The following is an 18,406-nucleotide window of genomic DNA, read 5'->3' as shown; positions in this document are numbered from 1 at the left end:
TCTTTTCTTGTCAATAGAGAACTTTTATTTCTTTACTTTAATTTTTAAGGACTAGTTACATTTTTCATACAAATTTGCAGAATCAAATAACGATTTTAAATAAAATACCAAAGAGAAATTAGAAACTGGAAATTACGCGAAATTGATTTCGTTCACAAACGCACATAATAAAATTATCCTCATATCAGCTCAAAATCATAAGACTTGTTGCAAAAATATCCGTCCAAAGAACTGCTTTAACTTTCTATATTGTTTATATAAAAAAAATTAATGTGTGTAATGTGTGTTATTTGAAAATATTAGATATTTATGTAGTTACGTAGTTATAACTATTATGCAATCTTGTATCAAATATTTTACAAATATTGAAAAATATTCAATTTTAAATGCAACATTGCGCGAAGCTCCAAGTGAAAACAAGAGAAAAATCGCATTTAATTTTCGTTGAGCGTTCATATTTTTTGAGGGATATTTTTGATTTGAGCCGAGAGTTATTCGGGTCACCACAGCATCGCTATGCTTTGTAATTGTACTAGCGCGTATGGCACGCGTACACTACGATTACACTCTTAGACACACTCGCAGCAGTGCAAACAGTATACGCTACTGCGTAACAAAAGGATTAACAAAAATAAGGACTGTGACTCACTGCTTTATTCGGGGATTGGTATGGTCCTCTTAGCGACTCCGTCCGCGAGAACGTGCGCGTCGCGCTCGCGACTTGGATTTGAATAAAAAAAAAAGAAGACAAAAATGTGTTGAGAGAAAAGTTGATAGAAAAGGTTGAGAATGAAAAGAAAGAAGATAGATAGATATTATAGATATTGATAAATAGATAGATAGATAGCGAGAGAGAGAGAGAGAGAGAGAGAGAGAGAGAGAGAGAGAGAGAGAGAGAGAGAGAGAGAAGAAGAAGAAAAGAAGAACAAGAAGAAGAAAAGAAGAAAAAGAAGAACCACGAGCCACGAGATTCGCGCGTGTGCCGAAACGAGTGACTGTTTCATATGCGAATTTTGCGACTCGTAGCTAAGTAATGCGCATCGAGCGGAATAACGGCGGAATAACCGATGCGTTGCGCGATGTTCTCCATTTCTTGCTGATTACAGCGGATTTTCGCACAGTGGCTCCGCACGTTGCTCGACTTTTCTCTTGCACGTGTGCCAGAAGGCGATCTTCAGTGAAGAAAACAAAGAGTGATGGGACGCTGGGCACCGGCGGTGACGATGGTCGTTGAATCGATCTGCACTACTCGTCTCGTAATGGACGAAGACCATGTATCAGCGTCAATTCCGCCATCATTGCGCGAAATATGCTGCTTTCGCAGAGAGCCATACAGTCATGTCGGGAACGGCGTCGCGAAACGTCTTCGTTTCTCAGAGATGCGACTTCTAATCAGATTTGTTAGATTTACTTTTGTAATATTGTAAGCTAATATAAAAAGAGCTTCAATACAAACTATAATTATAAGACGACCTCAGCGATCACGAAAATATCACTCGGAAATTACAACAAATTAGAGCCAGGTATTATTAACGTGACTGTCTTTAGTTTCCTTTTAATTCCATGAAAGATGATTAAGTCATAGATTTTACTAAAACACGCTGCATTTTGCATAAAATACAACTAGATAATACTGGATTCATTTTTCTGAACAAAGCCGTTCCCATTGAAAACTAATCACTCGGAGGAAAGTAGATTAACAGTTAAATTTCAGTTAATCTTGAAACCTTAGCTGTTAATGTTACAGAAACAGTTTTATAAAAACAAGTAACCAACAATAATCGTATGCAAATTTTTAACGTAAACAGTCTGATTAGAATTAACTGGTTATATGCGCGACAATATGGTTTTGGATGACGATTGTCTGCGGCAGGCTATACGAGTAGGCAAAATTACAGTTTGTCTATGTACCTTGTCGGTCAATTACGTAGCATGTCCGTAGCGAGACCAGCGCTAACCATAGAATTGTACCTTTATCACGATGTCCAACATGGCACAAAGTATTGCTATCGCACAAAGAGTACTCGCCAAAATCTCAAACAAACGTCACTTTTACTGTCACCAAATCCTCAAAGTGTACTGCACCGACCTTTTACGATACAATGAAGATCAATCAATCAAAAACGAAGATTATCGGTTTTGGTGGCCTCCTCGAAGATGTCATCAAACACCTTATCCACATCGGCACTATTAAGGTTCATTACAGGAATCTGTGACTCCGTCGGGATCGTCAGGTGCAGACCTTCGTCGCATATCCCCGGCATAGTGCGACTCCTAGATAGACTGACAAGACCCTTTTTCACTGAGTCGCGCGATGAGAAACGTCTACCTTTAATATCCTTCGACTCCGCGACGCTGTCGTTTGCCGAATTGTCAAAGTATCTGCGTATCTTATCCTCCATCTTTTTTACACTATCCGTGGACGCCTCGTACTGTTTCTTCATTTTGAATGATGATGGTGATTTTGGCTTGGGCGGTTTCGGAAGATAAGACCCGGTGTTACCAAAAGATTGCGGCGGTAAGTTACCTTGTACCGCACGTGACGAACTATGATGGCCCTTCGAGAGTGCCAACTGATGCCATGACTCGGACTTCGACAAGACGATAGATCTGGATGGTTTGTTGGTGCAGGATACAAGATACTCATCGCTGGAATCCATCGCGCCGCTTGCGTCGTTCGAGATTGGCGAGCGTTCCTTGCGAATGGGTTTCGATTGGCCTCTCGGTTGTTCGTACTGTTCTCTGAGAGCAGTGATCCGATTCTTCGCTTCGAATCCGGAAGGTACTACTGACAGCAAACCAGTAACGACCGTTGGTGGCTCTAACTTTCTCGATGGTTCCATTTTCTTTGGTGGCTCCAGTCTCCTCGATGTCTCCAATCTCTTCGACGATTCCAGTTTCCTTGGCGGCTCTAATCTTCTCGACGGTTCCAATTTTCTCGACAGTTCTGATCTTTTCGGTGGTTCCGGTGGTTTTTTTGGCAGTTCTGGTCTTTTCGGAACTTCGGGCGATTGGGATTTTAAAGGTTGACTAAAATTAGATTGATGAAAATTGTCAGGCTGATTAAAGTTACCAGACTGATTGACATGAAGATCATTCAGAATTGTTCGTTCATTCTGCAGCTGACGAATCAAATTTTGCTGTAGCATGTTGTGTCGACGTATTTCATCCTCGGCTGTCATTGTCTCGCTATCAGTCAATTTGGGATGTAGCCAGAACTGTGAGGGTGATAAAGAGGAGGGTGATAAAATTGGCGATGTTCCAGATTCTGGTCTGGCTTCGTTTACTTGCAGCGCTGGAACGTCCGCAGATGCGACAGTTGCGATCGCACAAGTGTATCGTGTAACGACGCCGGTGTCCGCGCTGATGTCCTGATTTTGGATATTCTGTTCCTCTGGCAAGGCACCGTTGTTTATACGTAAAGGATCTTGCTTGCCAATTTCATGAGAGACGCTTGGCATCTGATATTCGAACGGATTTTTATTAGGTTTATCGTACGGGATATAAGTTGGATACGTTTGCGATCGATTATCAATCATTGATTTAGGCGAGAAATAATTTTCACATCGCGGACTCGTTTGGAAGACTGGTTCCGGTGACTGATGGCTGGAAATCGCTTGGAAAGGAACCTCTTCCGTCAAATACGGTACGCAAACAGTGTCCTTCTCGACAAGATCGCATGCATTCTTGTTTGCTAAGGGCAAAGCTTCATTTCTCAAAGCGACATCGGCTGTTACGGGATGATAATTTCGATTGTGATCCAGAACGAAATGGCTCAGATCTTCGGAGGGATGATGATTCAAATCTGATATCGGAACGATGTTGTTATATTGAGGAGGTGTCCATTGTTCTTTGACTTCTACGTTCGGCTCATTGTGGGTTTGAACGGACACATTATTGTATGAAGACGGCTTTTTTGCGACTCTAGGAGTCACTTGAAACACTCGTGCTTCTTCAGGATGACAGTCGTCATTGATACCAGTCTGTACAGCCACGGACGAGCTACCTTTGAGCATCGCATCGATCGATGCGTTTCCCGCGAATGAAGTTCCAAACGAATCTTTATCATTACGCACCGTGATTAGAGGTTCGAAAATATTCTTCTCCTTATGGAGACCAAATTTATCTCGAACAGGTCCCGTGCGACGCGACTCACTCAGACGATACTGTTCTGGTGGTCCTTTCTCGGGGAACATCCTAAAGGAAATCTTCCCGTCTATCACGCCAATCTTTTCGTTCAATGGCGTTGAGTTCTTGCGATGAGCGTTTGAGTTTTCGTTACGCTTGCGAGAATCCGTGATACTCTTGGCTTCCGGAGCGACGTTTTTACCAATAAAAGGTGCAAACTGCTTACAAAACTGCCGGTAATCGAGCCGTCCGTTCTCGGTGACCATCTTGTTTGATTTGCCTTCGTTTCTATCGTGCTCGATCCACGGTGGTCGGGGAAAAGCAGATTTCTGATTGTTTTCGTTCACATTGAACGGTTGGGATTTATTGCTATCTCGGTCGAACATTTTAGCTTTCTCGCGTAAGGAATTTCCAGATGATGGTGCGTTATCCTTCTGCCAATGGCTAGACGGGGACTTTGGTGTATGCGGCTTCTCGATCTTTCGAAACAATGACGAAGGTGCGTGCCTGAAACCCGGATCCGGTTGGGACACATTTGCGTTTGCGTTTGCATTTACAAACGGGATATTGTGTGCCGCGTTAACACCTGTTGACGTCTTCTTGTTCACCGGAATCTGAGGAGACGCTGGTGGCGTATCCAGGAAGCGCTTCGCGACGTTTTGCAGCCTCGGTGACAACTTGTCGATATCGTTTGTTGCGGACGAGGACTTATCGAAGGCAGTCTTGATGTTCGAAAACCGGCTGTTCCAGTTCTCATTTGGCTGCGCCATGTCCGTCGCCTTGGTGTAGCCGGACGATTTGACAAAGGCGGGCGCGGCGTTGTACACCTGCTTCGTTTCGTTATTCCGATTGATCAGCGCCAGAAACTTCTTATCATTCTCCGTCTTGGGTTGGAACGACGGCACGACGAGATTGGCTGCGTTCGCCGTTACCTTATCGCCTACGTTTATGGGACGTCGTAGCACTGCGCAACCGGGATTGTAACCGAGACTGTCCGACTGTAGCTTCAGGTAGCTCGGTATGTCGATGGTGTTGGCACGCTTGATCTTGGACTTTTTTGCCGCGAACTTGTTGCTGCCGTTGTTGTACTTGCTGGCGCTTATCAGCTCCGCGCGTTGCCGAAGCGCTACCGCGAGTTTCGCCACCTGACTCTGCTCCTCGCTCGGCCTCTTGATTGCAGTTTCCTTTTCCTCGTCGTCGGTCACCTTCTCCTGGTGACTATCGATGCCGTCCCGTTGTCGAATTTGATATGCATTCGATTCATCTACAGTTCTAGATGCGACCGTCGGCCGATCCACGTAATCGATTTGCGGCGGGACCAGCGGCCGATACACACTGGTGTCCTTATTCTTATCGCGTAACGATTGACGTTGATTGATCACGTCCTTCGTATATTTATCGTGGATCTCCTCTACGTGCGGCCTCTCGTCGCTTGCTGCATTACGCGTCGCAGGCAACAGGGGTTCGGGTCGCTCAACCGGGAACACCTGGTCGTTCAATCTCGCCAAGTCCGTGCTGTTCTCCTCCAATTGTCTTCTCGCGCGTGCGATTTCCTCGGCGGAGACGCCGATGGTGTGCCTGACGGGGCGCTTTCTTCGTCCGAGCGGTGCACCGCCGCCGCCGCCGCCGCCCTGTGTTGTGACGTCGACCGTCTTGTCGCTCTCGTTGCTAACCGGTTCTCTCTCCTCCACCGGCACCTGCAGCCGCGACAGCAGGCTCGACACTAGCCGCAGAAGATGTAGCTTGCTCGTAGGATCCGACACCCCGCCGTGTTTCGCGAGCGTCGCGACGTCCGTGCGCTCGAGCGTCTCGCGCAAACGGGAGAGCGCGGTCTGGATGTCCGACAGTAGCAGATCCTCTAGGAACTTGAGCTCGTCCTTCCTCGATACGGGCACGTTGTGGTCGCAACCGTGGTCGATGCCGAGCAACGCCTGTTCCATACAACGGCGCGCGCAGGATCGGTCGCCGATCCCGTCGGTCCCGACGCCGGGCGCGGCGTGCGACGTCGCCGTCGGCTCGTCGCCACCGCCTCGCCGGCAACCCGCTGCCAGAGACAGCTCAAGCGCCTCGCGCAGACGTTCTACCAGTACCGGCAATGAATTCCACTCACCGACTGCCGCGCTGGCACCGCCGCTGGCGCGACGCTGCGGTGATCCGTCTCCGTCGTCGACGGTGGTTGCCAATGGCACCCCTACACCTGGTAATTCTGCCTGCCTCGTGGCTACCCCCGACACTGGCACGCCGTCGTCCGACGACGCGCTTCTCGTGACGGTCGCCAGCTCTGCTGTGGAGGAGAGAAAATTATAAATAGTTGAGAAAAAGTAAGAAAATAAGAATTTAAAAAAGAGTAAAATAAAGTAAGTCATTTACACATGTAAATAAATTATAATTAACGTATGCTAGACAGAGTGTTATGCATTATCGTTTTAAATGCAAAACGATTTAAATTAGAGTAATTATTGTGTTTTTATATATTGTCCTTTTCTGTTTTTTATAGATTCCTACAATTAATTTTGTTTTATGTTGCCGGGTTGTAAAATAAAAAAAAGAATTAACTGTAAACTTATTTATGTTATATTTTAATAGTGCCTAATAAATGTTATTAATTTGCATCTATATGTATAGGTGAATGTTATAATTGGATTATTATCTAATAAAGATATATAAATATATTTATCATCCCCAATATACATATAACTACATAACACTTGTATGATTCATATTTTTTTAATAATTAAGTATATTAAAAGACTAAAAATGAGCAAAAAATAAAAATGCATCTTACAATTTTTTTGAAAATGGTTAGTACATTAATATAATTGATTAATGTAGTTCATTTTAATATAATTGGATTTTATATTTAACAACTTAACAATTAATTTAATGGAGTTAATCATTTGTATCATCAAATTTATATTGCGATTGAACAATCTTTATAAAATTAAAATTAATTTTGTTAGTTATTAGATATTGTGTTATTTTGAAGTTAATGTACAAATCTAAAAAAAAAATTAAAATACAACATCTTTATTTTTTGCTCATTTTTGGCCTTTTAAAAAACTTAATTATTATAGTTCAGTAAGCTAGATTATTATTATTAATCTATATTTTTATATGATATTCTATAGATTGTAATTGTATATTTGATAAAATAATAACAAACATAAATTATATCGACGGATAATTATATAAAAGATATTATATAAAAATCAATTAACAGATAAAATGTGTAATGTCGGAATAAAACTACGTTTTTACACAAATGTGAAAACGCATACCTACTATGTTTTTTCAGACTACGTGGAGAAAATGTTGCCAGCGGCAAGATACTGCTTTGCTAGTCGGATAGTGGAAGAAAACTCACTGCTTTTCTGTCAGAACGATCGCTATTTTTAATCCGCGATTGAAGAGTCGAAGCGTAAATCTTGACAAGTGGTGCTTTTCGAAGACTGAATTGTGTACACACATTCGATTATTCGCGCGCGTTACGCATACTCGCGTCTTGCTTTTTAAAATTATTTTACAACGATTTATCATTTAACCCTTTCTGTGCTACAGGTGTGTAATCGGCCTATAAAGAATAACAAAAGTAATAAATAGAAGTATAAAAGTACACAGAAAATAAATTAGTCTCAAATCTCCAATTATTATTATCTCATACATAAGTAAGAATATATAAAATTTCTTTTAAAGAATTTATTAATCTTAAACAGACGTAACTCACTTACATGAAGAATTTTTTTACAATTTCAAAGAAAATATATTGTCATATGTCATTATTCAATAATAATTTTCACCGAGTTAAGAAAAAAATATTGAACAAAGAATTATCATTTAATATTATTATTAAAACAATCATATATCTACATATATAGTGCGCACTTTAGATGACAATAATATTAAAATAAAAATATATCATATTTTGTTGAAATTTAATATTATGAAACTCATCATTCAAAATTTCATATTTTTGTTTATACATGAGATAATAATTGTTGAATTAATACTAATTTTTTTTCTGCATACGTGACAAGAAGATAGAGCAGGTATTCTGCATACACAACTCTCTAAATTACAATCAGTGAAAAATCACTAAAATCAGTAAAAATACACTGACTTCAGTGGTATACTTATAACTTGTCAATCAGTGAAATAAATACACTGATCTTTCAGTGATTATACACTAATTCTGAAGTAAAAATTACTAAAAGTCTGTGAATACTCACTAATTATCACAGTTATAAGTATACCACTGCAAATTAGTGAAAATACACTGATTACAATTTAGAGAAAAGATTTATTTGTTAAAAGTATAATTCACACAGCACTGAAAGGGTTAACAGAGATCATACGTTAAAATCCACCGAACATTCGTCTTTGAAAGCAACATTCGTGTCACGTGCCTTACACTCGGACTACAGTAGCCGCATATATCGCGCGATTGGAAGTAGCGTGAATTGCCCTAATTGTAAGAAATAACATCGACATTAAAATGTCGCGTAGTGACAACATTAACTATTACTATATTCGCGTAACTGAAAAAAAAAAGAACACCGTTTCCTTCCCGAAACAATCGATTAATTTACGAGAAAGATTAGACTGTAAATTCTGGCAAAACGGTATACTCTTCCATGCTAAACCAGATCACGAAGGAAGAAAAGAATTGAGAAGAAAAGGCGTAAAATTTTCACCGCACGTCGACACCGTGTTTCCGAACGTAGAACGCTCGCTTATCGCACCACGAAGAGAGAAGACGCGCGTTGTCGAGACCTCGCACGTCCAGCCGCCTCGGCACGTCTCTCTTCGGCACGTCAACGCGTCGCGCGTTTTAAGAGCTTCGCGCTCGCGCGCGAGCCCGCGAGAGCGGGTCGCGGGACGCGCGCGAGGCGGTTTGTTAGAAGCATTGTAAAACAACCGGTTTTCACGCGCGTGACAATCTATCGCGAATCCGCGGAGACACGAGCTTCGATACCTCGCGATTGGCTGCACCGTTAATCTTCCTCTTCTAAGGGATGATGCGTGAGGGACCTCTAAAGCAATCGAACGATTGCGCGAACAAGGTAGACACGAAGAAAAGGGAGAGAGGGAGAAAAAGCCCGCACAGCAGTTGAGTTTCAAAAACGCGCTATTGGAACACAGTATTTTTACCCCGGCTGCGAACACTGCGCGCGGACGCGCGATTTCTTCGCGACTCGCGCGAGGCAAGAAGAAAGGACGAAGACCAGCCGCGCGCGCGAGCAAGCGGAGATCGCGCGCTGACCGGCTTCGGCTATCGCGCGCGCGCGCGCGCGCGCGCTCGCCGCTTTATTTAAAACACGCAACGTACGGGGATTCTCTCTCCGCGGGGATTTATTTTCGGTCGCTCGCTCGTTCGACGCCTGTGCAGCTGCCGCGCGAAGCGAAGCGAAGCGGGACGAGGCGAGGCGAGGCGAAGCGAAACTACCCGCGTTTGTACAAAGCGGAGTCGCAAAGCCGAAAACGCGCCTCGCGCGTTTCTTTATCGCGTATTTTGCAGCGGGGATAACGTCTAATAACAGCTTCACTGCATGCGGCGCCCCATCTGTGCCATTAATCACGTTATTGCGTTGTTATTGCACCGTAATGCAACCGCGTGTCGCGTTTTTATTTTTGGAAACGGTGAAACGTTACAATGACGACGGTGTTACGAAATAACGTCAGAATCGAGGCTGCCTGACGCTAAGATTTGACAGAAGTGACGCCGACTAGTCGTTCCCCTCACGGAAATTTAATACCACCATATTAAATTTCTGTAACACCATTAAATGGGTCAATTTTTCAACCAATTTCTCAGTTAAGTCATATTTAGTTATTCTTAGTGACCATTATTAGTGTGTCGAAATTTACTATTTCGACACAAAACGTGTATTAAAAGGAAACGACTAGATACCAAGTCAATTCATTTCAATGGTTGAATTACCCGTGCTTGTAGTAAAAAATAGATTAAATTTTAGTCAAGTTCAATATATTTTTGGAGTTAGATTATTTAACTCTGTTGTCCATCTCAGTTAAATCAAACGATATATTTAGTAGGAACAGTGGCGACTTATAAGAATGGTTAAAAATGACTAAATTACAGTAAAATTTCACACTACGGATTTAAACAGAGACAGGTCTTGCTTTTCTCCTTTTGCGTTAATAGTGGCTGAAACTCTTGCGCTTTTCGCCGTCAGTCAAAAATCATGGAAGGTAATCCGGAAGTAATACATTCGACCTCTGTTATTCCATTAAAGAAGGGGAAGATAAGCAGGCGAATGTGTGCGCACAGATACATAACAAATTGGTCGCACCCCAGTTGTTGCGCGTTCCACTTTGCCCCACGGAGCCATTCCATTTCTCTTTCCGGATGGAAAAACCTTCGTGGCGCAATATTCTTTTCCGGAATATGTCCAGAAACGTTTTTTTTTTTTATTTGCCTAACGAACCGAGATCTCTTAGATGTTATAACAGTGAAACAGATTTTTCGCTTTGTATATACATGCTGAACGCACTAGCGTCCAGCTTGTCGTACTTCTCTTCTACTGAATTTGTGCCAATTTTTCTGCTCTCTTTCTTCCCACGCTATTTCATCTTCTTTTATTCCGTTCATTGTCCCGGTTATCTTATGCTATTTATATATTTTCTCATCTCTTCCTTCCCTCTCCTCCCCCTTTCACTCATTTTCTCTCTTTTTTTTTCCTTTCTCTCTCTTCTTCCTGTCAATAATTCTATTTCTGATAGCGCCATTAGTAACTCACTGTTGTGCGTTACAATATTTCATATTCCGAGAATTTATATCGGGCATTTCTATTGTAGTATCAAGTAACTGTGTAATTGTATATCGCCGCGAGAACGTAAGATTTGTAAATAACGCGGGAACCTGTAGCGCGACCGAAATAGTTTGCGCGTAAGAAAGTTTAGATTTCCTTGAAACATACCGCGAAACGCGCAGATCGCCGTACATCGCCGCGCCGAACTATCCGCTGACGTCGCTATTCAAATAAACGCGTGAACTGTCTATGCGAATAATGGCAGTGCTAACGCAAACACGTCGACGATTTGGATGAGCAACGCCGATTGGTTCCGACAAGCGCGACGGGATAAACACACCGCGAATCCACTCCGCGTGTTGTGTGCGTTGCGTGAGTTTGTGCGCAATTTCTTTAAAATTAATAGAATTTCTATTTTAACCGGCGCGAAATGTCGTAATTATTTCACACCAGGTATTTCTCAACTTTGAATTCAGATAGTACGTGGAAATTAATTTTCCTTGACCGAAGAATTGAACCGGAAGTCAACAGAAACCAAGTTCTCAAGAGTTGAAAACCTTCGTCATGAATTGGCACCTTTACCCAAACAGCATACGATATTTATAAAAGCTTTATAAAGTATCTTATAATAATTATTTGAATATTTTAAGTATCTTATAATAATTATTTGAATATTTTATAAACATTTATTCCAAAATATTTCATAAATATTTTTTTATGTCATATTAAACAAATCATAAAAATTTATGCCATAAAAGTATACAATATGTATAAAATACATTTATAACTTTAATAAGATGTTGAGAAATTTTATAATATTTTCCTTTGTGTATATATATGTAGAAAATATTTACGTAACATTTTTTAGAAATAGATAGTAACAAATATTAAAAAAATATTTATAAAATATTTACCATAAATCATGTGCTGTTTAGGAATGCATAATAAGAGTAACGTTCAAGTACAATAAAATTGTATTATTTATCTAAATTCAGCGCTTTAATCCTTTCTCCAAATTTAATTATATTATAGTATCTAATGTTAGAAGGGGGTAACAAAAACAAGATGGCACAAGACCAAAGTTTCAATTCTTAGAAACCAAATAGTGTGGTTACGAATTCTAGCGCACTATTTCAATACTTTGCTACGCTGTGCCATTATCCTAAATGTGCGTTACAAAAGTGTAACGTTTTTCAAAAAAGTATATGATGTAAAGTAAATTTGTAAAGTGTAACATTTCTTAGACCAACACTATAAATGCATTGACGTTTGCGTGATATTGCTGTTTGCATTGTTATCTTCTGTTATCTCAACTGCTTTGTTTTAATCGCGCAATTTTAATTGTTCATATTTTTGTATCACATATTTAAGTCGCGTTGAGTCTCGCAACACTTGGCGTTAAATGACACAAAATTCAAGATTATTAAATCTTCGAGTTTCTCTATTTACTTTTTAACTATCATGCTTGATCGAAGTGCGCCTTACCAACGGAGGCCGACGTTTCTTCCCTTTGCGTCTCTTCCTCTTCGTGATTCAGCGTCTCTCTCGCTTCTGCCTCCTTAACTTCTTCTTGTTCCTTCTCCTTTATTTCTTCTCCTTCCTTCTTAATTTCCTCTCCCTCCGCTTCCGATCCCTTCGTAGACGATTTTTCCGACAAGCTGTCCGAGCTGTTCGATTTCTCTATCGTGCCCACTACCTCATGGCTGACTTCGGCTGTTTCCGTGGTCTCATCTTGAATGGTGTCATCCTGTTCCGACGCGTCCTGCGAATCTGCAAAAGTAAATTAATGATAATAATCGTTCAGCAATACAAGCATAAGTACGGTTAATCGGAAGGAGATAAAAAGCGATCATCCACAATGGAGAAATGTTTTCAATGATAAGTATATGTAACGAGGCTTGAAAGATATTAAATTGATATAAAGTCTTCGATACGTTAGTCGTGAAATTTTATGCATTATGGCAGAGAATATTCGACAATATGTTTCTGAATTGCATCTGAGTTTTGTGTAACTTCAGAAAATTGAGAATTGCACGAAATAAGACGCAACAATTTCTCATTAGTATGTGATTTTTTAATATATCAATAATTTAAAGCATCGTGTATTCGATGAAAATTTCTTTTTATAAAGTAATGCAAAAAAATCTACTAAACAAACTGGTGTTTTTTTCTTAAATCTCTGTCAAAAAGAGAGGAATAGATATATGATTCTTATTATTTTTCGCAGACAGGCAGAGCTTTATAAGGATCGATGACGTAGCTCGGCGAACGCTTCTTGTTAATAAACATCGTCAGTGCAGTGGCGAACACAGCGGCGTTATATATCGCGGAAATGCGACAGGTTGGTAAACAATTTGCACCCCAGTAGGCAGTAGACAGAGGTAGACAGAGACGTTTTGATTTTGCGGTCGTCCAGAATCTTTGGTTAATACGTTCATCGGCATTCCGTTACACATTACGTTGATCATATTAAACATTACATTTTTGCGCGCATACGCTGAATTACGCTCGTTTCCGTGACTTCCTCCACTGACACTCGTTTATCTATCTACGATGATACTCAAGCAACATGGTCGTGACAGAGCTCGTAAAGGGGCCCTCACCTTCTATTCCCGACATTTCAGCACGCCGCCTCGACTGGACGCCTAAAAAAAAATAAACACAGCTATTAGGAAACAATAATATTTGTAATTTTACTTTTTTCTTACTGATGACTCTTTACTGAGAGTAAAAAGATCTTTACCAAACTGTTTTTTAAAATAATTGGAGTCATAAAAACTTTTATCTTTTTATTTTTCATTTAAATAGGCTTAATAATATGACGAAATTATTTTAATTTGACGCTTACAATATAAAATGATATGTAAATCATCCTACAAAATCGTGATTTCTTTTGTATCACTTTCTTTAAATTATAATGCGTAAAATTTATTATGTGCGTTGTGAATAGCGTGTGTGTTGTAAATATATTTTAATAAATATGTTTATATATTTATTTTTTTATTAATTAATAATTTATTATTTGTAAAACAAAACATTAGGCGATTTCAATTTTATGAGATTTAATTCCGGTTTAATTCAGGTTCAATAATTATTGCAATTAATGAATTAGAAGTATGTGAATAGTTCGAACAGTTTGAAAATTTCAATCGATGATTCGATGTCAAATCAATCGTCTATTTTTATTAGCTTATTTATATCGCCTATGCAATCGATTTTATATATATCATCGCGTACATTCTTATATCTAATTGTTTATCGACTTTTCTATTATTCCTAAGTCTTATAAACTATTCAATTTGTGTACACGATAGACAAACGTCTTTGTAAATTTGTTTCAATATTTCAAAGGTTTGTATTATAATTTTATAAGAACAAAATTTAAAATTATAAAATTTTATTACTTTTTTTAAATAAAATTAATAAATAATATTATTAAGGTAAAAATATTAAAGTATTATTTTGATAGCATTATTTTTTATTTGTTATTAGTATTATTCATAACTTTGGTTAGATTAATTATATCATTAGATTGATTTTATTAGACTATACTTTATGCGACATATATTCAACACTTATTTGTCAGTATAATATTCTGATTATTGTCTAATACTTAATATAAATTTTTATTTAAAGAGAGAGAGCGCATTATTTTTTAAAATTTTTGCAATTGATTTTCTTGTCTATAAAAAAAGAATCTACAGCATCATTGAAAATATCATGTTTAAATTAGCACGTAATGTAAACCCGGAAAGAAATTATTCGCATCCAATTCGTATTCGAATTAAAGAGATTCGCGATTCGATTCGATTCGATTCGACCTCACAAATTGCTTCGCATACCTCCCTGCAATGAATCTAAATGTCACGTCGGATATGTTAGATTCGCAAACGGGAGTTTAATCGACCGCGCGTTACGATTCACAATACGCTTACCTTCTTCCTCGTGACGTTCCTAGATTCGCTCTAAATCGTTCTTGGATTAAGAGACTTGCTCGTTATCGAGAATAATAGAGAATAACAGAGGCGGAAGCGAGAGGCACACGTGGTGCACGCGGTGTACGGCGTTCGTTCTAACGAGAGACACACCGTCGTCGATATACTTTCGCGGCTTTGAGGGCTGTTTCGCGCGAAAATAGCTCTGACCCGTTTTTCATACGTTTAGAAATTAGGAAGAAGCGGGCTAGACAGCGCGCTGATTTGCACGCGGGACGACCATGATAGGTAGGCGGTAGTGGCGAACGCGGTGTGTGCCACGAGGTCGCACTTTATAAATAGGCCGGGCTACTTGCAGCGCGTAGGTAGATGCCTCCGAATGCTATCGCGAGGAAGTGCTCGCGTTTCGCTCGTCACTGAGATTTCTCATCGAGATTACTGCGCGATTTAGCGAGAGTTTGCGACCTAACGTCGCATGAACAGAATCGCTAAAGGAATCGATTGAGAGACTAGGGGAAGACTACGGGGGAAACTTTTATGAAAGAATTTCGTTCTTTCACTTGCTTCCCTCCATCGCGGTTTACTCTATCGATTCCTTTTGTGGTTGCGTTGGGAAATAGTCACAACATTTGCGATATAGTAAATTAAACAGGGTTTAGAAAATTAATTGCAAGAATTGAACGATTAAAAAAAACATTTCTTAAATTAAAAAAACAAAATTATTAGATTAATTAGTCTTAAACTTTCACAAAGAGAATGCAGATTACTATTGTATTATATCACACGCACAAATTATTTTTTTAATTTAAAGTTTTCTAATCAATACAAATATAGACAAAAAATCCAAAAAACTTTATGAAGATATAAAAAAACACTATAAATAAGGTTTAAAGTTTTATTATATATACAACAATTAAGTTTATTAAAAAATCAAAGACAAACTAAAAATAAAACCGTTGTGTTTAAAGATTTTCTTAAAAACAAATAGCATATTAATTTAAACATAATATAATGTTTAGAAAAAGTAGTTTCAACTTTACGTCTTTTTCAATTGCAATAAATATTTGGTGGTACAATTGATCAATTTAATATACTGAACGGTCATAAATATGATCAAATTATATTATATCAAATTATTCAATTAATGAGTGTAAAGCACAATTATTATGTTTTATATGCAAAATCCATGGATATTTAATTCGATTGATAAGCTTGCAGTGTGCTTTATTGCGAACTATTGTCTCTTAAATTCTCTTTGTGTTTCAAAAGTAAAATTAAGTGGCAATTTATTGTCCTTATCTCGCCTCTTTCTTTATTCGTTATATATCGCGTGTATTGAGTCTGATCTCAATCTCTTTGCCTAATTTGACTTCAACTCGATTTCATCCCGATACTATTTGTCATTACTACTATACGTTTCAATCACGCAGCCGTGACTTTTAGTAAATGACTCTACGTGGCAGCACGCCAACGATCACTTTACCATCCTGTTGCTTGAAGCACACCGACTTCACCATGACGGTGAATTTTCGCATCGTCGACGGTCAGGTATTTTCGGATACAGGAATGCAGTTTCCGTAGACTGCGCTCCCGTTTTCGGACTTGGCCGAAATTGCCGAAAAGTGTTTCGTATAAGTCGCAAGAAATTGGAATTTGCGTGGGAAAAAAAATGCAATGTTTTAAAATAATCCAAAGTATCAACTAAATCCTCGTTAACTATCAGAATTATTTCGATGTAATGTATAGATGTAATTGTAAACATAATAAATTTTGAAAAATATAACAGAATTAAATTCAATCTGTAATTGCTTTCTCTCTCTCTTCTTTTTTTTACATTAAAAATAAAAAAAAAAACAATAAATGCTGTTGGTGTAAATTTTTTAACAAATATTTTTCTTTATGAAACAAGTTAAAGTATTTATTTTGTGAGTATGCCAGAAGTGGCGACGCATTTGGAGTAAAAATAACATTTTGACTACCAAACTATTTGCTTGTAAATGCAAGATTTCTCAATTATTTCCGAAATGTTTCTCATAACTTTTATCAAATTTGGGACGAAAAATTCATTGATATTTGACTTAATAAATTATCTTCATTATAATTTACACATAATTTCAAGTTAATTCTTTTAAGATTTCTGATATTTGTGCCATTAAATTTTTCTGAAAGATTGGCACTAATAATTAAAACTAATCTCCGTTTATATATACCAAAATACTTTCTATACGTATATTGTCGTCACATCTAATGTTTTTTTTTTGTTCCACATTCTAAAAGAATTATATAATTTTTAAATTTTCTTATTTATTTATTTTTATTGCAACAGATGCACACGCAACAATATTATAATTTTATATGAAATTTATATTTAAAAAAAAAAAACAAAAAAATAATATAGTTTTTTGCTTCAGTCTTCATAATAATATGAAATAAATGCAAGACTTCTAAATTACTTCTGAATGTTTCTCAATTGGTTTTGATTAAAAAATCGATATTCGAATAATGATTTATTTTCTCTTTAATCCGAACATAATTCCATGGTTAATTCTTTCGAGATTTCTGAATACTCGTAACAGTAAATTTTCCTAAAAGATTAGTACAAAAAATGAATATAATGGCGTACGAAATAAATTAATTGCTATTTCGGAAAGATTACGATTTAAGCGGATTCGCGAAGGGCGCGTGCGAAAGGACTGATTTTACCTTTAAGGATCGGAGGACCAGCGTCGGGTGGCAGTAGGAGGTCCAAGCCCTCGGGAGACTGCAGCGAGCGGCCGTCTCGCCACCACCGAACTCTCGTCGTTCCGGTGGTTATTGCTGGCGACGGTGGTGGTGGCCGACAGCGCTGGATGATGCTTCACTATCAACGCCGCCGTTAAAAGCGTAGAGTCACCGGGCCCAAATTAGACGGCCCGAAATAGCGGAATTATTGGCGGTGGTGTAGCATAGCCGGCTTGGACACTACGTACTGCGATGCCCGGCCTCGCAGAACGAGTGGAATACGGTCCGATGCGCTTCCGCTACCGGTATATGCGATCCGATGCGACGCTCGTTTATCTGGCAACGACAAATCAGAGGGTCTCGTGACGTCGTGTAAAACGGTTTCCTGTGCGTCAAAGAAAGTGGAAGTGGCATAACATTATTCAAGGGAAAAAGAACTTGTGCCAAATCGAAGCGTTTTATGTGCACTGAGGAAACTGTCACATGTTATGAATTTACAAGACAATTCGCCGTGTATTAAATTAATTCTAAAACAGTTGTTAGATCTGTCTCTTTAGATATGTGTTTGTATATATGTGTAGTGCAATCTTAAATAAGTAAAATAAATATATATTTATAAATCTAAATATATATTTATTTAATATCATGTAATACAGCAAAATTTTAATACATATGAAAAAATCACCTCTGTTTAGTTTTTTATTTTGTTTTACGTGTAATGAAAAATTACATAACACTATTGGAATTACTTTTAAAATACTTTATAGAATATTTTAGAATATTTTTATTATCAAAAAATTATTGTGACAGTAATATAATGTATACTTTCTAAATATATGCTGTATATAACTTTCT

The 18,406-nt window shown here is 38.6% G+C and overlaps 1 protein-coding gene across 2 annotated transcripts; it reads right to left on the bottom strand.

Moving 5' to 3' along the window:
- Window positions 1-652: 652 nt before the first annotated feature.
- LOC105839998 lies at window positions 653-18,124 on the bottom strand. Of its 2 annotated transcripts, XM_036282543.1 has the most exons (5): window positions 17,534-18,124; window positions 13,499-13,540; window positions 12,381-12,665; window positions 3,003-6,409; window positions 653-2,873 (listed from the first exon to the last, which is right to left on the bottom strand). In XM_036282543.1, the coding sequence occupies exons 2-5, from the start codon at window positions 13,512-13,514 to the stop codon at window positions 2,118-2,120; spliced, it is 4,464 nt and encodes a 1,487-aa protein (XP_036138436.1). In that variant the 5' UTR covers window positions 13,515-13,540; window positions 17,534-18,124; the 3' UTR covers window positions 653-2,117. The 2 variants fall into 2 exon arrangements, 1 of the variants encoding a protein (XP_036138436.1); XR_004962113.1 differs by lacking the exons at window positions 653-2,873; window positions 3,003-6,409 and having other exon boundaries at window positions 12,561-12,665; window positions 13,376-13,540; window positions 17,534-17,799.
- Between the last annotated feature and the right edge of the window lie 282 nt (window positions 18,125-18,406).

The sequence above is a fragment of the Monomorium pharaonis genome, chromosome 2 (assembly GCF_013373865.1).
Source record: "Monomorium pharaonis isolate MP-MQ-018 chromosome 2, ASM1337386v2, whole genome shotgun sequence".
NCBI lineage: Eukaryota > Metazoa > Arthropoda > Insecta > Hymenoptera > Formicidae > Monomorium > Monomorium pharaonis.
Note: the sequence above shows the minus strand (reverse complement) of the source record. Positions and strands in the feature narration are given on the sequence as shown.

Bases quoted from the DNA above. Each gene is read 5' to 3' on its own strand.
- LOC105839998 (XM_036282543.1), bottom strand. The intron at 6,410-12,380 runs GTAAGGCGCACT...CCTCCACAGCAG, and splicing joins AGAAACGTCGGCCTCCGTTG to AGCTGGCGACCGTCACGAGA. The intron at 2,874-3,002 runs GTTCCGAAAAGA...AAGAGATTGGAG, and splicing joins TAAAATCCCAATCGCCCGAA to ACATCGAGGAGACTGGAGCC.